We start from the raw sequence: 23,779 nt of genomic DNA, 5'->3' as shown, positions 1-23,779 counted from the left end.
GCACAGAAGGGTGTTGTTCCCATTTTGTGGTCCAAGGCCAAAATGCAATTCTTTGACTATAATTGAATTCAGCTTCTACATTTATAAGCATTATAAATAGTTGAGGACATTTTATGTTAAGAAGCAGTGTGGTTGGTCTAATGAAACTGATAGGAAATTTGGGAGATGCTGCTTCTCTTCCTCACACAGCCAAGAATTTTCTAAGGAGTAGCAGGCATATCACTTCACCTCTTTTCCATCTTCCCTTTTGCCCTTTCTTGTTGATGTAGACTGCATCATCAGGCATGAAAAACACATTAAAAAGTAAGACTCTTGCCACCTCAGAGTGTGCTGTACTAATAATCTAAAGGTGATTCAGCTGAGGTCCTAAAATATGAACATATTCAATTCTCTCTCTCTCTCTGGAATCTTTTTCTCCACTCATGGTTATTCTGTAGAAAGGATTAAATTGATGCAAATGTGTGATAGACCTGGTTTCTAAAATGGTGGAGGTGGAATGAAAAATATATAACAGTTGTCCTGAGAAGGAGCTTCAGGTGTTGTACGGTATTGATGTGTACATTGGGAGGCATTAGCATGAGCTATTGGAGAGGAGAAGCAATGAGGCAGCACCTAATTTGTATTGTACAGTTCTATTTAAAATTGCTCCAGCAGACTAGCCTGATGGGGTTTTATATTGCCTATAGAAATAGGAGTGCATGTTCTTTTGTTGTCTTGCAGATGAGGTAATATGACGGCGTTGTAATGGTGAAATTGTCAAAAGTAGTAGTGACTCACTTTGTGGAGAAATGTCTGTTCTGGTATCTTGAGAACCCCAAGCATCCCCACTGAGAAGCAATCAATACAATGCTAATCACATGCTGTAATTTATGTGAAGCAATGAAAAGAGATCTGTCTCCATCACCTTGCCAGTCTGGACTTTCCTAACAACAGGATGGTATTTCAATCAGTAGTGTGAATTGCTGTCATTGTAGTTAACAGCCAGGTTCGTAACATTTCCCGGGCTCTTCATCTGGAGGCAAGTTTCCCCCTATAGTGCCATGAGATCACTTACAGAATTTCCTCTGTGTGTTTTTTCCTCCTGTGTTTAACGGTATCTCCTTTGCTTTCTTAGAACAATTAGTCATACCTCAAGGATACACATTTATCAAAGCAATCAGCACACCATTCCTCATCCCTGACATAAATCCCAGTCACACACACTATCCCATGCCAAATCCAACGGTGAGTGCACTAATCCCTTCACAAATGCAATGTTTGGATGCTTTATGTCCCGCTTTCCTGGCAGGCTGAGATCCATCAGCTTCTTTTCAGGAGCTCAGTCTCAGATCCTCTCTTGACTGTGAGGTGATTTTAGAGCTAAGGCAGAAGAATAAGCTTCAGCAGTTGCTTCATTGTCTCTCAAGTTCAGATTTCTGGCAATAGTTTGCTGCAGTACCACTGAAATTAATTGTTTCAGGACCTAAAGTGTCCTGGCACCAACACAGGAGGAATGCTGAAAAGGTACCACCAGTTGATCACCTGAGAACTGACTGTTCCTGCATCACTCAGCGTGGTTTTCAGGACAGGAAAGATTTACTGGTAAACACTGGTTTTACAGTTTATTTAGCTTTTCATTTTCTCTAAAAATAAATATGTGATTACTGCATTCCTGTTTTTTCTCTTTTGTGGCTCAAGCCCAGCTTCTCTGCCTCTAAGTGGGTTTCAGGCCAGTGTTTTGCAAATGATAGTATTTTACATGCCAGTCCCTTACTCAGCTGATTGTTTCTTTCCCCTTTCTCTCTCCTCAAAAATGTTTTATAGAGAAGCAATAATCTTTCAAAAAGAAGACATTTATCACATGCAGATTGGAAACACTGGGTGATAGGCGAGAAGCAGAATTTAGCAATGTGACAAAGCCTTTGTATGTAATCTTCCCGTTAGTGACTAGAATAAGTATCAATGATCCAACTTCCCCCTGTGAACAAGCTCACAGGAAAGGAGGTACTTGCTGATGTATGTTGATATGACTGTGCCACAGTCCTACTCTTTATTTAAATTTCTCCTATTTTATACTAGATTTGTGCAAAAACAATAGAGTTGCTTTAAGCAAAAAGTTGGAAAAGCGGGAGTGGTCAAGATCAGAGTAAGGCCACATGGGACCCTCTGCATATTGCACTCAAAGATCTACCCTAATCCTGCTGCCAAACCTATCCCCATTTCCAGCTCCGTCAAGTAATGGCATGCAACTGGTTTTACTCGTTGAGATGGAACCCTAGAAAGTTGAGTCTGGCACTCACTGTTTTTTGGAAATGCAGGTAGTGTGTCCACCCGTTGCAGAGCCCATGCCTTGGGAAATGTGTAACATCTTGACAAATGCTCTTTTTTTGACTCTACTTGCCATATATTTTGAAGTTTTTGTCTATAGTTATATATTTTGAAGTTTTTATCTGTAGTTGAGATGACTACAGGCTTGTGATTTTTCTATTATTTTCCTTCTGCATTCAGTGAATATTTGCATACAGTCATACAGTTTGCGTTGGTCATGGCCATCATGCTCTCTGCTTTGGTTGAACAAGAAATGGAGAGACCTGCATGTAGGAGAGAGCTCATGAACATGCCTTGTCAGTAATTTTCTCCCACCAACCCCTAGATTATCTCTGTGGTTCTCCTGCAGTGCCACCATAATAGAGATGGGATATGGGATAAATTAAAATTAGACCTGGAGACATAAGAAACTTAGGGCCTAAATATTTTATTTTGCATAGTTAAAGTTCTAATAACTATCAGTCATATTTGTAATTAGTATAATTTGAGGTTTTTTTAAAAAAAGTAAAATTCATAGGAAATAGGATAGGAAATGCAAGATGCTTTGAGGGAAAAAAAAAATAAAGCAGTTTTATTCTGAGAAAAACTGTGCAACATATTTGAATAATTTTGGTTTAGGGACAGATTTTTTTGTGAATTTGGTTCTTTCTAAAATCTTTCCTTTCCAAATCTGGAAAATGGATTTTTCAAGATCTGCTATGGATTTGCAAGGTATTCCCACTTTTTGTTCCCTTTTAATCATGTTATTAAAAAATAGCCCTTTGTCAATTCCTTTCTGAATAATGCAGGGCCTCATGTCTCAAATTCCCCCTGACACCAACAGCAGCAGACATGACCCATGACAAAGTTCAGCTGGATTCAGCCGAGCATAGGCAGGGAGAGGGCTGGCGTTCCCCTGGGGGGGACAACCTGTCTGGGGCTGGCTGAGGACACCCCGCAGCTCATCAACCTTAGGGGCACGCATTCACTCCTTCCAGTACAGTCTTTCTGAGATCTGACATCAGGGCACATAACATCTTTGCAGTCTGAGGGCTTTATTTTAAAAGAATAATTGTCCTACTTTAAATAGAGCAGCTTTGCTGTGGCCAATACTGATTTGTTTTCTCTTTGTGACATTCTTTTGGGTTTTCTGTTTTGTTTTTTAATCCAGAAGTTACTCTTTCTCTGGAGGAAAAATGCACGTATTGATAATCAAGATCTTGTTTTAAATTTAGATCCTAGTGTTTCCATTGGAGCATGACTTGCTATAAAGGAGAGTTAAACACTTGTTGGACACATATCTGCATGTTAAAAAGTGTGTGTCTACAAGTGTGGGGAAGTATGTGTGCACACATTTTTCTAGATATATTTTGCTCTCTCAGAAACATTAACTAGTAGTCAAGAGTAATAGCTGTATTAAACCTAGAATGATAAAGCTATTATTATTTGACACTGCGTAATAACTAAAAGAACAGTAAATAGTGTCTACTAGTGTAATGTGCAAAAAATGGGTTGGTTTTGTGATGACAGCCCATAACTGCCTGCTATTTGACTTAGATGTGCCACTTTTTAAAAGTTTGGTTATTAAACAAATTAATGAAGCAATTTATATTAGTTACTGGTTTCACTCAAGATTAGCAAGTGGATTGCATTTTCTAATTGGAATGTAAGGAAATTGATAATAAAGCTTTTCCCTAAAAATACGTATTGCCCATCTTCACACCTTTATTCCAAATTTTCTCATTTTTAACCTGCCAAAATGAAATAAGTGTCTGTTGGGGGTATGAAAAAAGTAATTACTTTCCTTCTCCTTTAACTTCCTCTTAATTAACTTTTAATGTATGCTGTTACTCAGGGAGCATCCCTTAATACTAAATGTGTCTAAAACAGAAAAGACAGAGATTTAAATGATTTAGATAAACATCTGCCTGACATAGAGGCATAAAATTACAGGTTCAGAAAAACAGTGGCTTACTGCCAGCATATGCAGACAAAAAAAGCCTCAAAAAATTGTTTTCCTTTTCTATAAATCTTCTTCCCTTGTGTATATGAGCTGGAGTAAATGATCAAGCCTTTAGGTGCAGGTAACATGGATTGCAAATGGTGTCCAACAATAGAAGCTTTCTGAATATCACCAAATTACTCTATAAGCATCACCAAATTACCAGAGATTTTGAAGGAGGACATATTCTTTCTGGTATAAAGTTCAATGTTTTGACTTGTTTTAGAGCAGCCCTCTTTTCCTTAATTTAAGACAAGAAATGGAAAAAGAGTTGCAGTTTCTATCCATAGTTTCTGCCTACTCTGACTATATAATGCTAATCCATACTAGTCTTAAATAATTTTGTTTAGATAAATTGGTTCTGTCTTTAGCAATTTAGAACAATCTTCTAAAGTAATGTGCACTAAGATTATATTGAAATAATTTCCCGCTATTTATTTTCAGCAATATTCAACTGTCAGAAATGGCATAATAAAAAGAAATACTTCGCCAAAATCTCAAGTTTTCCAATAGTCGAATCAATAGAGTAAACACAATTCTTGTTGTATATAGCTTTCCAAATTATTATGGAGGTTCAGGATGTGTTACAAACCTAAACACAAAATCTCTCTTACCATTGTTTGAAAATTACCTGATAAAAGAGAATTTCATCATAAAATGCTGACTGAACCAAATATTGTTGTGGAAACATATTTATTTTCCAAATTTCTCTTACATGCTAGGCAGCATTCCAGTGAAAATCTTCATCACCGGGGGCGGGGGGGAGAAGGGGGATTTCAATGCCAGCCACCCCACAAGGGCTTCTGAGGTGGGGTAAGCAACAGACCTTGGCATCCACAGTTGCCTGGCATGGGCTGTGCAGAAGAGCTGCTCTGCTGCTGAGGACCTGGGGAGCCCAAGCATGCCTGACCAGAACTAATACTGTCAAAAAGTTTATCATAAATAGAAATTTGGGTCTTCATATCTTGTAAAATGGGTCATGCAGGCTTTTTTTTTTTTGTTTTGGCTTTTTTTTCCCTTTTCACTTCTTGATTTCAGCAGAATACTGTGCAACTGGAGATATACCAAAATGGAACAAACTTAAGTAAAAACCACATCCTCCAGCATCTCACTGTGTTTTTCAAGAGTCTGAATGAGGTTTGAAGGGACACAATGTTGATTTCTTTAGCAAGACACATCAAATCTCAGCTTCACTCTTTGCTGTATAAGCCATGGTGTTTTCACAGCACAGTCATACCCCGCTGCAAAGTGTTTCCTCTGCAGTCTTCAGCCCACTGTTTTGTGCTCTTATGCTATTATGAAAGTGCTACTCTCTGGCTGTAGTTATTCCTCTGATAGTAGAACATGACTGACTTGAACTGCATCATGTAGTCTACCTTACAGTATTGGTGTCATAACTTGGAAGTGTCGCTTGCAACAGCTGGTGTACTTGGAAATTCATAGTGGATGTTTCATGCAGGGAAAATGCTCGTTCTGAGAGAGGTGTATCCATATTTTCTACCCTAATTCTGGATCTCTGAACAAGAAAGTGACATCCTTCCTGGGAGGAAGTTTTATTTTAATAATCAAATGCATTTCTGAGATTTTGAAATAAAGCTTCCTGCTTGGATTAGAATGAAAAATCAATAGTTTGAAAACTTTCTGTGTATCAATACATTAATAAAATCTCTTTTCTGCAAAACCAAACTGTGGTGTCTTGAGAATTTTGAATAGTCTCTTTCGACAATTTTGATCTATTTTTCAGTTTATAAAAAAATAGTTAAATCTAAACTTGTTAATATTTTAGAACAGAAAGTTGTTTTGATTCAGTAAGCCAAAACTTTTAAAAGCTGATTTTCAACTGCTGATATTTATTTTTCCAAATGCATGTCAGTTGATTTATTTAAATTGACCTGTTTCTTGATCAGGTTTATTGTTAAAAAAAAAAAATCTATTTCTCCCCAGTGAACACATTGTCAATACCTACCTCACTTGTTCTAGTTGACAACACTTTTATAAATAAAAGGACATGAATTAAAACATGGAAGAAATCATAAAGGTGAGCAAAATCAGACCTGTGTGCTGGGTGTTCAGGACTGTTCTCACATGAAAGCCCTGCAATAGCAGTATATTCTGATTTCTTCTGGCTGGCTAGAACTGCACCCATGATCTCCAATATAAAATTAAGTTATTGTTCAGAAGTGTCACACATGTGAGAAGTGTCACGTTCAGTGCCCAGCAGTGTGTGTGTACCCTGACATATGGGAGCTTTATCTGGATGTTCTATATTGCAGTTGGGGGGCTACAGTCATCTTTTGCCAGACCCTCTGTTACCTTCTCTCCTTACTGTGGGGATCCTATCATACTAAACCCAACATACTGCTATGAGCAAAAGCAGTTGGAACGATATATGCGATGGCTTCAAGACAATAAAAGTGAGGTAGACCCTGCTTCATTCTCTGTCAGTGCTACTGTGGCTTTTTTTGAGAGGAGGGACCTGGGTGTGAAAGAAAGGGAAGAGGACAGTGTAGAGTAGAAAGATCATGTTTTACTTCCATATTGGGTAACTATGAATGGTGTAGGTTAGCAGTGAGAAAGAGGATAGAAAGATAAAATCAAGTATAAATGAGAAATACGTTGTAAGAAAGATGGAAGAAAAAGCAGCGAAAGAAGAGAAAGCAGTGGTGTCAGGAGGAAAAGAGGACATAAAAGAGCTAAAGGAAAGGAAAGAACAAACAAAAAATCAGGATGTATTATATATTTTTGGTATCTGTTTTCTGCTCGGAAGCTTCTACCAAATAAAAGGCTCTATAATAGTGATTGATTTGTAATCTCTAGTGTCATTGCCCTCACTTCCCCCCAAAGCCATCTGGAGGCTGTCTGTAGACAGCCCATTGAAAAGTATGAATTGCAGCAAAGAAATTCTGCCTGGCAGAAAGAGGGATTGGTAATCAATTCCCTTCCTGCCAGGCAAGGCTGCCTTGCTCCCTTTGCATTTGCTGTCTGGTATCCTGTCTGCAAAAAGCCGTCAGAGATGGTACCCAGGGAGGAGCACAATGATACCAGGGATTACAAATCAATCATTCCTATTGTTGCTGGAGCCTGCCGTTGAATGCTGAAGACAGACAACACGTCTTTCGTTCGATAATTTAGTTGTTTTTAAGGATGAACTAAGAATTGGGTGGCTTTTCAAGATTCACTGCTCGCTCTGGGCCAGTGGTGCCCAGGGGGAACGATGTCTAGCTGAAGAAAGAGTTCATTGGCAGCAGTAGTGCAGCCTGCCTGCCCAGGACGTGTGCTTGGGGGGAGCGGTGGGATGGGCATGCTCCTGTGCAAATGCCAAACTGATTCTTTTCAAAGCTGATGTCTTCCTGTATTTTCTCACCTTCTTGTGTGTCCAAGGATCTGGGCAAACGGCGTTTTGAGAAGAATGTCCTGTCTGCTCAGAAGTATGAACAGAAAAATCGGGGACCTGTAATGAGGAAGGGCAGTACTGGAGGACGTTTTGCAGCAGTATGCTCAGAAAACACAGCAAGGTTGTGAGAGGAGGAGAAAACAGCCCCAAACTGAAAACCCCAAGGAGAACAGCTTTGGGGCAAAGCGCCAGAGCACTCACAGCAAAGAGGCAGCATGTTCCCACATGTGAACTCTTCCTTCTTCTTTTAGCCCAAGGTGCCAGGCAAGGGACTTCAGCAGCAGCCGAGCAGGAGAAGGTTAAGGTATCGGGTAGGAGCACTGTCTTTGCACCCTGCTATGATGCTCTGAGGTGGGATATGGGCATTTAGCATGTGCCATGTAGCTGCACCATATATGTTGCCCTGGCCCATGCAGAAAGGGTGAGGGCGACAGGCTGCAGCTGCCAGGGTGGGCATGCCCCACTGCCCCACAACTTGGGCAAGGCCCTCTCAGCGCTCCTGTTAGCGATACAAAAAGAATAAATAAAAATCTAAAAGAGGAATTACTAAAACTGTCCCTTGATAACTAAATGGTTGATCATAAATTGGAGTGTCTATGCAAATGAAGTAAATAATTAAAAACTCCAAGAACAGCACTGACTAGGTGGTTGATGGCTGGCAATTATAAAAGCTGAATTTTTAATATGCATACATCTAAGGAGCCAGTAAAAATTAGCTCCTAGACTAATGGACTTGCCTTTCTTCCAAGGCAGAATTTTAATGAGAGCATTATTTATAGCAGAGCCCAAGAACAAGCATTTTCTTGCTTAGTCTCGTTTCTTCTTTGCTGACACTTTATTCATTAACCTCTGAACTTCTTTAGAGAAGAATAATACTCTACACAGTGGAGGGCAAAGATCACCCTGGCCCCCTGAAATTAGTCATGGGTCATATATTGTTAAGAGAGTTACTTCTTCTAACAAATAATGTTTATAAAACCCCGTTGGTGATATGTCCTCATTTCATGCTGGTTTCTGAGTCATTTATTTGCAGTTCAGTTCACTGAAGAGAAAATGAACATAACGTGATATCTCATAGTGCAATGCTTCTTGCGCCACCTTGTCTTGTACGGTGGGTAGATATACATCCCGATGAGACCTGGGAGGCTATTCTGGTCATATATTCTTACCATGGATAAGAGGTGCTCCGTGTGTGGCTTGAAGACATGCAAGGGCATGAATTTATTTTTGAGCTCAGACACTAGCTCTGCCATGTCATTGCAGTGACCCTGCTGTACAGCAGCATGGCTCGCACAAAGGGCAGAGCCCTGCTACAGCAGGGATTGCAAACCCGGGTCAGCCTGTGCTGCTGTGAAGCGTCTGCTGGCTGGAACAGGGAGCCCAGGGCATCCTGCTTCCTGCTAATTCCCTGCAGAGAATCAGGGTAAGAAGGGCACAAACCCAGCAGAGCTAGCTGCAAGCAAAACCAAAATGCTTTGGTTGAGATTTTTAAATTTCATTTGAAAATTTGCAGATATAGAATGCAAGTTATAGGTCGTTTGCATTTAAAGTTCTTTATGTGTTTTCCTTTAGAGCTTCTTTTTTGTTAAATGCATATTTTTTCTAATTTAAAAAAAAAAAATCCCTCCTTGTCTTTCTTTCAATAATCAGGAAAGATCTGGCTTAAATTAAAAAATTACAAAACCAGTAAAATTAATGAAAGAGCTCTGTCTCTCAGATCTAGAAATAATTATGTATACTGTCCCTAGTGGTGAGGGAGACAAGAAAGGAGAATGACAAAAAATAAAAAAGTGTTTTCTATTTGTTGGGGCTTTATAATCAAATCACACTGAAAGTATATTTTAAAAATAAAAATTAAAATGAAATTTCTCATTTAAAAAAATATACAACGGTGTCTTCTGAAAAGACAAACTTTTAGTTGTATTTCATTCTTTACTAATCGAAATCATGTGGTTGAAAATTTTGACCTGCAAAACATGTATAATAAGCCAAGAGTCATACTGAGTGTTTGCTGCATCTGAGAAACTGAAAGAAATTTTGTTTTACCCTGCTCTGCTTAAATGTAGTGCCAGGATTCCTCCCCCAGCTTTCAGCCATGTACACCAACATACTTCCTTTTCTCCACATTGTAAAAGGGGCACTAATTCCCTTCTCATTGGAGAGTAAGACCTGAACAGAGGCTCAATCTGTACCAGGGTGTAAAATGCTGTGTAAGCAGTACTTTTTATTTATAACAGTTCTTACTCTTGAAGTTTGGATGTTCAAATGATTGAACACTGAGAAGATCACTACATAAGAAGTAGCATTTAATTTGGTAGATGCCTGAATATTGTTATGGAGCAGGATTGTTGATGTGCATGTCTAATGCAGATAATTTTTTTTTAATTAATTTTTAAACTCTTTGGGTTTTGACAGTAATATCTGCTTTCTGAGATATGCTATATATCTTAGGAAGTTATCAGATCTGTGTCTGACTCAGGTACTCTTTCATCTTATTGAGTGCACATGACAACACTCAGACAGATAGAAGGGAGTTTGGCAGTGTTTTTAACTTTCCATCACTGGAGCTGCAGGCAGGGTTGAGACACCAAGGCCAAGACTTTAGCAGGATACTAAAGTGAATGGACATTTTTAAGCATAATGAGACAATACGATGTGTTGAACATAAAATGTATTTCATATATTTCTAATATGAATAACAAGTTTAGACTTGAGAACATGAATTAATATTTATAGACAGCATAACTACATGTTCCATAAGTAGAATCTTCCTCAGAATTAGCTGGATTTGTGTGCAACTGGATTGGAAAACTGGACCAGGCATACCAGGGCACAGCAGCTCCCATGGTCTGGGAAGTTTCAGCTGGTGTAGAAAGCACTGTCTCTCATCCAGTGTTAGTAAGTAGCATGGAGGTGTCCTGGAAAATGACTGTGAACCCTCAGCTGCAAATTAGCTGCTCAGGTATTGTCGTGGTCATTTCACTTTCCTTTGCTGTCAGTTTACTGTCTGTATGAAGTGTATCAGCCCTGTTGACTTCCCCTTTTAGGAAAACATCCGCTGGGCAAAACCAGCCAATACAGCATTGCAGCACTGTAGTAAACAACTGAATGAGCTGAACTTCTGAAGTATTCCTCTGTTCCTTCCTTCCTTGTCCTGGTCATGGTGGTGTAGCTCAGAGGTCAGTGCTGTAACTGTGTGTATACTGTGTCTGAACGTAAAACTTCACCAGTAAACCTTCTAGATGTGCCATAAATTGCATTTCTTGTCCATTCTTTCTTCCCAGCTCTTGCGTTTGCAAGTATTTCCTGAAAAATGTACTTGTTGCATTCATTATATAAAGTTTCACTGAAATTCAAGCTTTAATAGGCTCTGTGAAAATCCCAGCCATTTTAACTAATGAAGGATAAGAAAGTGTCAACACTTTCCATTACAGTTAATAGAGAACTTTAGAAAACTAAACTTTGTAAGTGCTCCCTTCCATGTACAGTTAGTTCAAATTCCTGTGGTTTTCTCAGGTTCAGACATTCACCCAGAAATTATAGTGGCTCCCACAGTAATTATTAGTCTGCAAAAGCCCCATGCCTTCGCACGCAGCTCTCGGTGGGAACACGCTATAAATCCACCTTCAGCGCTTTGCCAGCTGTTTCGGCAGCCCCTTCAACACCTTTGTATTCCGTGGCTCGATTCTTCATTGCCTGTGGGTTCACAAGGGTTAGGGGTTCCTGCTATATAAGAGATTGTCCCCTAGCCCAAATTTGTCCCCTAGCCTATCTCACCTTCTGTGTGGACTTGCTGTGTTGGCAATAGCATGCACAGGTTCTATTGAACATGGCCCGTTCTCCAAGAGCCTCTCCAGGCAGGACCTTTCTAAAAGGAGCTGGGAAGTGATCGTCTGACAGATCTCAACCCAACCATGGCTCTGCACTGTACCCAGATGCAGTTTCTCTCTGAAGTCCTTTCATCCTCTAGGCAGTCAAGACGCTGGGTGAAAGCTGCTCTGCTCCATTTGAATTGAGGGCTTTTCAAGTTGTCTCTTGTATTTTATTTCTACTCTGATTATTACATTTTATTCATTCTGCCTTGAAAGACTCATTGCCTATTGTAACTGCATGTCCTTCTCTTTTTTTTTTTTTTTTAATGAGGTCTTCAATTACTTAGAAATACAGAATATATTACAGAATAAGTAAAACTAGAAAGCTTTCCTTTTACCCTCAACCAGCTGAGGGCTTGACAGCTACAGGGTCCAAAGCATCAGGAATATGAGGAAAGAAAACATAATAGCAACGAAAAATAAAGTGACTTTCTATATTGTAAAATGTTGCAAACAGAAACATTTCATATTTCCCCCACTGTCAATGTGTAAGCATTCAACAACAAATCAATACCACCCGATGGTGAGTGGTTCTCTTTCTTCATTTTAATTTGTGCAGCTCATCGTGGCGGCAGGAGAGCTGCAGTGTTGGGAAGAGGGAATTATTTTTATCAGGATTTTGTTGCAGCTTCCCCACCCTCTTTCCCAAAACAAATTCACAGAGGCTTCAAGGCTTTAATTTTCCTTCTTCAAGAATCAGAACACAGACATTTGTTTTCTCCCTTGCTGCTTTGTATTCCTCCCCAGCTGCTCCTCTCATCATGTTGCTGAAAGCTCTGTTGTTCTCTTGTTTGCTTCACACTTTAATTTCCAGGGGCTTTGCCATAATGCTGTGGCTTCTCAGCATAGGAGGGTTACCGTTCCTAGGGCAGAGGTGGTAGGAAGAAAAAAAGTCCCAATATCAGCTTCTGAGTGACAATGGTCTGTGTTAGAAACCCGTCTATTCAATCACTGCATTAAACAAGGGCAGCTTTTCATCAAAAGAAGCTCCCAGAGGGGTTACTTACTTTGAAGGAAATACATTAATTAAAGCACTCTAAAAAATAGTGGGTGAAGAAATGCATAACATGTCGGCTAGCTTTTATGCTACGCTGAGCACTTTTTTGACCTTCATCTCCAAATGGTAAATGGAAATGCGGTTTTGAAAGCTTTCGTACGTACTGGTAGCACAATTTTATTGTTTCCTCTGCAATTCTTCCTAGGAAAAAAAAAAAACCAGCAAAAATATGATACTGTTACCATATTTGCAGCTGAAGCTGTTCAGAGCCCAGGCAGACTAACATTAACAAATGATGATAATTAGGCTTGATTTGCATATTAAAATTGTCTTAATTAAATACTGATTCTGTAAACGTTTAAAGGCTGTAATCGATCTTTTGCAGGCTCTCTCGGTTATTTATATGATCTAATAAAGGCTAGAGGCTTTGTTAATGAGACCTCTATTTCCTAACTTGTATGTGTCAATGAGATTATTTCTCCGACAATTACAGAGCAGACTGCCATTAATAACTCACCAAACCCGAACGCTGGAATTCTGTTGTCTGAGGCTACATACATGATATAACTCCTTTAATGGGAACCTGATGCTTACATTTTCTTTCTGCTCAGACAGGGGCCCATGCCACAAACCTTGCTAGGGAAAAATTCCAGGAAAGATATTTCATGGGGAGTTTTTGTCAATGTAAAATCAAGCTCATGGTATCCTGTGAGATGTTTGAATAATGGCTCTAATATTTATACAGCATTGAGCTTAGTCATAATACATTTGGTCCCAGATCTAATCCTGGCAACTCTGACAGTTAAGATGAACTTTTGTAAGAAACTTTTTTTAATTTAAGAGGTAATGTAATCATGCTGTAATTTTACAAGAGGTCTCTGAAAAGGCTTCCAGGAGTTTTACTTCTCTTCAGTATCTCTATGATCTTACACCATGATGTGAGCATCTTAGGAAAACAGTTCTGAAACATATGAAGAGCTCTTGCTTCTCAAAGGCTAAATAGTTTTATTCCCTCTGCTCCCAATAATCTGACAAAAACATTTTGAGGAGAATGTTCATATTGCTTTGGAATAATTTTTTTCAATATTTTTATTATTTGACACGAAGGACTATGTATTTATGCATGTATGCATTTATAACTTCTGATGTCATTTGCTTTGTTGTGGGATATTCCCAGTAAGGATTTTCTGATTTCAGCCCTCCTACATGTGCTTCTTTGAAGGTGACATAAATAGATGCATACTCTGTGGTCCTAGAAGTCCAGTCATCATATACAGTGCCAGTACTGATGGATATATTTATTCTTATTTCATTTAAGTCATTAAGTTTATTGGGAAACATTAATAAGCTTAACAAAGCTAAACCATGAGAGTGTATTTTTAATGATTAAAATAATCTTTCTGTGAAATGATCGATAAACTCTATAAAGCATGCGGTATTTTTAAATTTTGTGTCTTGCCTAATTCCTTTCCTATCGAGACCAAGTGCAGGTTTCTGCTGGGAGCAGTGCTATGGAGAAAGAGTAATATTGGTAATCCTTAGCCTGAGATTCAGTAAAGTACCTCCAATGGGGATGCTTTGTATGATGAAAGTCAAAAGGATGTATTTACACATCTTTTGGTCTGAGCATAAGCATATTTACTGCCATAGGTATTTTCATATGCAGTGAAACTTGACATCAGGTGGAAGTTTTTTTCTAGCAAAGACGTCACCATGTATCCTCATTCTGTGAGTGAAGCTGGAAATAATTTTGTTGTTAGCTTCAGCAGACCCCAGATCTGTTTCACCTTGTGATACATCCTTGTGGTAATGAAAGGCGACGACAAAAATCATTATGCCTTTTCACACAATATCTGTATTTCAGCTAAACAAGAGGCCAAAAATATCTAAGGCCCATAACATATAAAGCATGCAAGTTTATGAGACAAAGTTTGCCTGTCACTAAATGTAACGGAAGTTAACCATCATATTATTGGGATACTGAGATAGTAATTAAGTATTTGTGCTTTGAATGCTAAATAAAACTTAGATGTACAGCAGACTTACTGAGAAATATTATTTCCATAACTATTCAGGCCCTCCTGCTTTACTTTCTCCTTTCTCTAGAAGATCTCACTTTTGAAAATATTGATGTGAATTTGATTTTGAATACTTACAAATTTCCGAATTTGAAATTGCAGGCAATTAAGAATATTTTTGGTAGGCATTTGAAATCCTTTTTTCCCCTTTCACTTAGCAGATGTAGACAGTGTATGCAGGATCTGCTGTATAGAATCTATGGACAGTGTGTTTGTAAGAGCTGATTTCAGTGTTTTCTCCTCTTCCACTGGTGTGGGTTTCTTTTTTTTTTAATTTTAAAATCTCAAGACTTTTTAAAAGTAAACGGCTCTTTTTTTTTCTTTTTCTTTTTTTTTTTTTTTTTTTAATTTCAGTGACTTCTTTTCCTAGTGAATAATTTCTTTAATGTTTCTAGCCAAATAGTCTAGATTCTCTTCTCTGATCTCGGTCTCTCAGGTCAGCAATGCTCTTAGTCCCAAAGTGGCAGTAGTTGGGAAAACTGGATCATGATGAGCAAGTGATGTGCTTTCCATTTCCATTCAGACCCTGATTTCTTTGCCAAGACCCCTACTTTGGGAACTAGGCAATCCCTTCCTGTTGGTTAATGGGGAAAATCGAGGTTGGCTTCATGAGTGCTATTCAGCCGCTGCGGGTTATCGAAAGAGAAATGCAGACATGTTTTGTTAAGTTTGCCCTTTTTTGTTTTTCTCATTTTGGTATTTTTCTCTGTGCATCTGCCATTTTAATTTTGGATGAGATAAATTTGATGCATAATGACTGCCAGAACAAAATTCACAGTGTGAATGCAGGAGGCTTACAAATTCATTTATACCAATAGAAGTAAACACTCTCCAAATGGCTGTCAGACAAGTAAAACTTTGATCTTACTGGCTTACTCTTGATTTATACTGACTCTTTGAAGGGAAGAAATCTTCAGCTTTTTCTTTTCTTTTTAAACTTTCAAGGCCACTTCATTTTTCTTATTTAATAATCACAGTTGTGCATATACCTGCTATTGCCTCTATACTGTCTTCTTCAGTTAAAACCACTTAGTGTTACCTTTCTCTTGCTAGGGAAGATAACCATTGTTCTGGTATGAATTCACATAAGGCAACAGTTTAGCATTTGGGCCAAAACTGGTCTTCTAGTTTTAAGACCACTAAATCCTGCAGAATGATAATCAACTTCTCATCTTCAGATAAGATCAGAAGGTAGTAGTACATCATGTTGCTTTGCTCAGTTGCTGATTGCTTCAGACTTTTGTTACAGGAGCAGAATCGGATTAGCAGGTGAAGAAATATGATTCTTCAGTGCAAACACTAAAGACACAGCACAGGAGTGATAGAAGTCATACGTGTATAGAAGCTGAACTATAGCTTCTATATACACCAGCTGAACAGCTTCTCATGCCTTTTGTAGTTTTCTTGCAGGCCAGTTACTGTTCACTTCTGAACAGAGGAAAAGTAAAAACTTCCTGAGCATGAAATTTAAATTTCAAATGCTCTACCTTTAAAAGTGGCAAAGAAGAAATTGTTTCCCGTGTAGCCCTCTCACTTTTTCTCATATATAATTAAATTTATGTATTAATTGTTTTATTCTGCTTTCATGTGATTTCATTTTCAAAGCCAACAGAAACTCTTTCGTATATCTTTTCTGTGTTTCCACTACACTCAAAATTTTTCCCATCATATTCCACCAACAATTTCTACTCATTTATAATTCATCTTTTTGATCTTTTTTACATTAAAGCAATAGAGTTCATAATGTTTAATGTTAGACAGTCCTACTAGGTTTCTGTCATTCAAATATTACTCTCCTGAAAATGGTTCATATGTTTTGCAAAGTATTGGAATACCAAGTTAATGCAAACTCTAGTCATGGTAAAAATGGGCTGCCTAATTCTGTGGGGGAAAAAGCCATATCCCATGCTGATAAGTCTGCAGTTAATGGACTTCAGCATACGGTATTTCCCCGGCCATCCCTGCTCTTGCACCACTGATCCTTCCCTCACTGGAACATTTAAACTCCAGGAGTTACTTTGGATAGGAGGAATGCAGTCTCTGAATTTGGCCCTTTTGGTGCTGACAGTGTGTGATGTATGTTCACCTGCCTTACGAATCCTTATTAAGATGCATTAGCTTCTGTTATTGAAGCCATCTGCCAGTATCAGCCAGGGGAACAATATACAGGTCTGCTTTTAGTGGAAAAATTTCAGTATCTCTGTGGGATTTTTTTTCTATTTATTTTCTTTTAAAGGAATGATGTGTCCAGCAAAGAAACTTCTTTCCCCCACTGCCCCTGGATGGTCTGTCATGACTGTGCAGGTGGAACTGTGCTTGTGTGTGATCTTTTCAAGTAAGATGTTTTTTCTCTCTCTTCACAGGAGCAGGTACAGGAAGGTATCTGCTTGCTATAAAACAGTTTTTCCTCCTTATATAGTTAGAAGTTTGATGTCTCTTACAGGAATTTAGTGAGGAGAGAATCCCACACGGTCACATCTGTTTAAAAACTGCCTGTGGTTACAGGTTTCCACAGACTGCAGTACAAAAATCCAAGTGTCAGTGGAAGACAAAAAGATAATTCACTTTCATCTCAAGAACAAAGCTGAACAGAGGAGCTTTTTTCAAATTTTTAATTCATGAAACATTTATCTTAGAGTCAGGTTATATTATGGTAGCAAGAATATAATCTGTCAGCATTTCTACTATAAACTCCTGGTTTTAGTGTTTTTTAGGAGAGCCTTAGAGGTTCACTTTGAACAGATTTAGCACACAAGGTCTTGGCCTAGAAACATACTTTTTCTCCCAATTAAGAAAAATGAATATGACTGCATGTTCACTGCAAGAGACATATTAATGCTACATTCAGGTGAAAGTTCAGATGCAGAAAAATGAAATAATTCGGGAGTGTCCCAGAGCAAGGTTACTTCAGGTTTTTTTTCATATTTTTAATTGCAGGTGTTACTAACTGTAGCAAAAGGAAAGCTAGTCTGCGATGAAAAGCATAGCATTAGGCTTAGCTGGCAGGCAGAGCTCTATTTCTAGCTTCTATTACCTACCAGCTTTAAAAAAAACACTGTTTCTCAAGTTTTTAATGTTTCACAGTATGAAAGTTGTTATATAAGTTCATGCATTTTAAAGAGATTCAAAATTCTCTTTCATTTCTTTAGGAAGAAGTAGTGAATAAAGTTTTTTTTTTTTTAAAAAAAAAGAAAAAAAGCTGTCTGTGAGAAAAGGAGATCACCATAATAGCAAAGAGCCCAACAGCTGATGTACTTCAGCTTTGGTGTACATCTCTGCCTTTGTGAATCCTTGTGTAAGAAGGCACACAAATGAGCGTTGAAAGTTAATTTTATTCCCCAAATACCGGATTACAAAACATCTGAGTAATGACCTGGCCTTATCCTTAGTCTAACATGAAGAAACAATCTTTTCCACATGATTTCTTTCCCCCAGGGTCAATTCAAAGCCAGGAGAACAGAAGCAAAGTCCATGCTAAAGGTTCTCTGTGCTTGAGTTTATCGAGTAAAACCTGTGGTGACAGATGGTAAAATAGTTTTTCAAATTTGTTCACTGCTTACCGTACAGATACTGTATGTCATGTGCTCGTAAACGCCTCAGACAGTACCTGGGAGATGGATGCGTCTGCATTGCTTTGAGTGGTGCCCTCTGGATGAGACAGGACGGGGCAGATGGAGAAGAGAGCGGTTCTTGCTGCGAGCAGCTGGGCTGGCCTTGCGGGGGATGCACAGAGACTCTGGGAGTTGCAGGGTGTTGTTGAAGTGAGTTATTACCGGCTGGGCCGAAAGGAGAGACTAAAAGAAAGAGCCATCTTGCCAAGGTAGAGGGGGGCAGGTTTTTTTAGACTTTTTTCTCCAGTTTTTGTGTTTACCTGTCATATCCCATGAAATAAGTTTTCTCTCTTTTAAAAATTACCTTGTTATAGCTTGTGCTCTAATAGAGAGATCCAAATACCTTTTGATGTTTCCAGTGCACCTACTTCAAGGCAACAACACAGGCAATTCCCCTGCAGCATGGAGTGACTTCAGAGCCCACAGTTCTGCTGGATATGTGACACATTTTCTTCAGAGCCTGCTAGTGCCTTGCTGATGCAAAGCACGGGTAGACCAAGCAGACAGACCACATCATGAATAAGGCAAGGGTTTGAGTAGGAGTTGTGCTTTTAATTTTGTACTTTGTTGTAAAAAGGGAAGCCCTTGGCCGTACTCACCAAGGGGAATTGAGAGAAAGGTTAGACCTTCTCCAGTGAGTCGATAGCCAGTAATCGCGGTACACTTAACATTATGCTTGTTTAGGAAAAGTTCAAGTATAGTGAAAGGAGTTTCCTAAGCATTAGATTATTTCACTTTCTGAAAAGTTACCTATGTAAGGTCAGAAGTTTCATTCAAGATACTATTTTTTCCCCTAAAATAAAATTAAGCCGTTCATGAAAAACTGTTGGGAGGTTTTGTTCATTTTTAATAAAGAGAATGAGGTGAACAGTTAAGTGCTTCATGGTTTAAACACTTTTCTTAGTTCAGTCCTTCTGAATGAACATACTTCTTTGAGTTAATTTCTAAATGAACCAAGAAATTATAAATATATCTCTTCTCTGAACATTGTTTATGTAAATCTCATACTCAGATGTTATTATCTAAAAGCCTATATCTTATCAATCTAATAAAGCTAATTATGTATTGCACCTAGTAGATATATTACACTTAGCTTGATCTAATGGATTTGTTATCTTGATTTTGAACATGATGAAGTAAGTTTATTCATGTCAGACTTTCATGTATAGCAGGGCATTCAAAATGGAGAAAAATAATCAAACCAGCAGAGTTTAAAAGACATGAGTAATTTTTAAATGATGCTCAATGTTTTTTGGCTGTGTGTTTTTTCCAGAAATGCTAGAATTATGGCTTGTTAGGCTTGGGAGTTTCTTGTAGTTGCTGCTAAGCTGCTAATTTAAATAAGTATAGGATGATTCAACTGCTGTGTTACTCATTGAATTTAATTCTACTGATGCAAAAAAGCTGTAGTATATTAATTATTATTGTCTTCAGCCTGTCTTGTCTTGCTCTGGTATTTGTATATTTCTATGGACACATTAAGGAGGATTTACAGCAGAATTTCGCTATTGATTCTGAAATCTTGGGCTTTTATCCTGTGAAAGTAAGAACAAAAAATCATTCAAATTTAGGTTCCTTGTTTAACTACTTTTGCAGCAGGGTAAGTGTTCATGCATGCATTATTCCATAGGTCAGGCTGCTTTTCTATAATCCCAGATTTCATTTTTAAAAAGTAATTGTTTTCTCTATTTGAAGTTTTTTAGATAGCTCCAGTCCAAGGCAGGCAATTAATGTCTGTGTTCAGTGGAAGCTGAGAGGTTGATAGGCTCTATAACATAGTGCCATGGTATTTCTGATGTTAATTTCTGTTAATAAGCCGCTGATTCTGATGTTAATTTCTGCATTTCAAACTGGAAAATTATGTGTGTGCATGTGTGAATAATAATTTTTTTTAAAAAAAACAACAATGCAGAACACTTCATATTTTGTTTCTTTGAATGTTTTGTGTATTTTCTGGAGAGGAAGAATGTATCTTTATTAATGTAATTGGGCAGCAGCTCAAGGAGGTAATAGAACTGAGATTTCCCCCATTAATATTTCAGTCAAGACCTGATGACTCAGTTAACAATAATAATGTATTCTTCATAATTTACTGCCCTTTAGACTGCTAGAGTGTCATATGCAAGGAGACTGGATAGACCTCATGGGTTAGATGTGGAAAAAATAGCCCTTTTTACAGCTGCAGAGTGCTGCTCTGATGTGGTGGTGTTTCTCCCACTCTCGATTTCTGATGATGTTGCTTCTGTCAGTGGGGTAATGGTCACTGAGACCTTGAAGGTAGCAGTAAAGTGTAATTCTCCCTAACTAACAACTCCCCTAACATGAAGACAAGGTCCTCCTCTTTCCTCTGCTCTTTTCCTTGTGATACAAGACCTAGATGTTTGCCCTACTTGTCTTGAACCTTAAAGAAATTTAGTTAAACGGTAGAACATACAGCTGGTTCCTGGATGACAGAAGCTGTTAGTAAGCCAAGGACCAATTCACAAGGCACTCCAGTGAAATTCCCCTGAAGAAGAGATGCTCCGGACTTCACTCCAAGTGAGATTAAGCCTGGAATGCAGAAACCCTGTTCAGCTCCACATCAAATGGTGCAGGGGTCCTGGGAGTGTTCTGGTAGATTATTTTTATTAATTAATTATAATTAAAGACTGAAGAGCAAAATGCATGTACAAAAGAGGTATTGTTAACATACTGCTGAGCTCTGGATGCTGAAAGCTCAGTGCTACCTTAACATGCGCTCTGATCTAGAGAATATTTATTACTGTTTGATTTTGCTGGGATATTACAGCTAAATAGTAAGCTTTCCAGTTTTATTTTTCTGGCATCTGTGTCTGCAAAACTCAGATTTCCTGGTGTTGGTGAAGGACACACTAGCTGTTCATTGAACAAAACTAAAGTGGCACTTTGGAAATTAATTTTCAACAATAGTATTGAGAAACACATTACAGAACCATTGCATTTGTCTAGTTTTTGTTATTATTACTATTATTAAAATCCTCTTCAGGTGGCTTATACTGGATTGAATTATTGGAAGGGAAATCAGAAGGTTCACATGCATTTTGTGGCACAACATCCATGTGGTTTTCTCTTTTTTTTTTTTTTTTTTTTTTGTGCATTTGTGAAAGATTACTGTCTATATATTGATATTTGAAAGTGTCTGAGAGTAAATAACTATGCCCTGCTGAGAAACAGCAGTTATTTTACAAGGGCTATTCTTTACACGCAAAACATGCACCAACATTTGGTTTGTTACCATGGTCTAGGTACAACTGATACTGCTGCTAGACCACAAGCTAAATTTTAACGTCCTTGAAATTTTTTCTTGCTAGACTTGCATATATGTGTTTAGTTATCTTTGTCCTATTATGGATCTTTATCAAATTTAATTTGTCTGTCAGTATCTTGGGAATTTTGTGTAATTGCATTTCTATTTCAACAGTGAATTTATAATTGGATAATTATTTAAATTTTCTTTTTATCATGATTTATTGGTTCATATTTTAATATTTAGAAATAATGTAAATATACAGGGTTTGGGGTGAGGTTTTTTAGCACTTTTTCACCCTGTAAATCTGTTGAAAACTGTGGAGGACTCAAGAACTGTGCTCTGACAACATTTTTATGCTTAAAGTGGATGGTGTGGTTGCTCCTTAAAGACAGTGGCTTGCTTTTAATAGTCCAGAGCCCTTTTTTTTTGTTATGTTTGTCTTACAATCCTTCCATGGGAATAATACTAATTTCCTAGTTTGATCTCAATAGTGTATGCAGCCTTGAAGCAGAGACTACTTCAAGACAAAAAGGTAAATGAAATATATAACAAGATAAAAAATGGCACTTGCCAAAGTAACCTGCTGCATTTTCTTGGTGACATTTTTTAAACAAAAGGAATCCTCTGAAGTATTAAATGCTGGGCTTTATCAGAAATTTGTATTCTACTGCCTTATGAACAAGACTGACAAGAGTCTCCTTGGTCTCCAAGTTCAGGCAAACGATCACATGCAGGAGAAGGTCATTTATTTCCAGACTTTTCAAGCATCTTCCTACAATTAATGAGAAATTTTTATCCCCACTACTTAGAGTGGAGGGGAATTTTTATATTTCACTGTTTGAGAACTCTCTTCTAATTTCCAGCTGAAATTTATCTGTAGATAATGAATACCCATATGTTCCTGCATCAACACTGCTCTTCAGCTTCAATAGGTCTTTTCCCTCTTTGCTCTTAACTGCTGAGATATTTACAACAGCAATCTAATCCCCTTAAACTGCTGTTTTGTTGGACTGAGTTCTCTTAAATGGTTCAGAGATGTAATATGAACTACAGAGTATTATTGAATAGTGTCTCTCCAGAATTTACTTTGTGGTCAAACCTCATTAACTACTTTCCTGAAAGGACTTGTTGCAAACAGTGAGAATATACTGATAAAGCATGCTGGTTATAAAAACATAAGGAGGTTTTGTCAGTGAAAAAGATAATTTTTTTTTTTTTTTGTGGATGGGGAAAATAAAAATGGAATTAAGCTGATGGTATAAACTCTAAAAGCATGACAGAGGTATGATTAACCTATGTTACCCCTGCTCCCAAGAGATTGATTCAAGCTGGAACAAGTACAAAGAAGGACCATTAGGATGAATGGTAGAATTCTGGATCTTAGTTTTGGGGTTTTTTGTCTCTCCAGAAAAATGCAACACATTGTCTTTCAATTCCAGAGTCAATAAGCTCTTTTCTTAGAGTTCAAACCTGTTCTTCAGGCTATGATTACACTGTTCAAGGCTGGGTTTCACTTTTAATAGAGAGTATTTTTGTTACTGTTACCTATGAAGCCAGAGATTGTTACGAAAACAGAGAAGTACATCTGTTTTCAATATTTGTGTCTTCCTATCTTGAAGACTTTGGGTTTTTTAGCCAGCGATACTGTGGTTGGATGCCTCCTGTACTGGGAGAACAAGTCAGATTTCAGTGATGACATCTGACATATGTTACTGCACTATGTAGGTCACTTACAGCCTAATGTGGAAGATGACAAAACATAATTAATTTTTATTTCATGCTTGTGATTCCTTAAGGAAGACTTTAATGGTGTGTGTGGAATATCGAGAGACATGTACTGAATCACTGCCTAAGATCAAGAGCTCAGTCTTTTGGAAGCAGTGATTACATCTTCTTATTCAAAACCTCTGGCAAAGGAGATGGCTTTTTTTAGTGATATTTGAATGCACCTTTTCTGCTAGCAATTATGTGAAGTAAGGATATTTATCCTTAGTAATTGTGATAAATATGTTCCTCTTCTAGCAACCAGGAGCTGTTTTTTAGCACGCAAACTGCCTTGGTTTGCACACAGCCATAAAATTAAGGTCTTCCTATTTACAAGGATATAGATTAATTTATATCTCTATAATTTATTGAATTGCTTTCTTTTTATGTTTAATTCCTAGGATCTCTGTGTTTACACATTCTATGGTCACCTGCATTCTTGTAATCATGCTACATTCAACATGAAAGTAAGGTCTGTGTATTAATTTCCTTTTTTTTTTTTTTTTA

At 37.9% G+C, this 23,779-nt stretch overlaps 1 protein-coding gene across 1 annotated transcript in view; it reads left to right on the top strand.

Moving 5' to 3' along the window:
- SPAG16 (sperm associated antigen 16) overlaps window positions 1-23,779 on the top strand; it is a 417,235-nt gene that overhangs the window by 265,807 nt on the left and 127,649 nt on the right. Inside the window, 1 exon segment of the mRNA XM_074910337.1 lies at window positions 23,674-23,739. Coding sequence (XP_074766438.1) covers window positions 23,674-23,739 — 66 coding nt within the window.

This window comes from Athene noctua, chromosome 7 (assembly GCF_965140245.1).
Source record: "Athene noctua chromosome 7, bAthNoc1.hap1.1, whole genome shotgun sequence".
NCBI lineage: Eukaryota > Metazoa > Chordata > Aves > Strigiformes > Strigidae > Athene > Athene noctua.
Note: the sequence above shows the minus strand (reverse complement) of the source record. Positions and strands in the feature narration are given on the sequence as shown.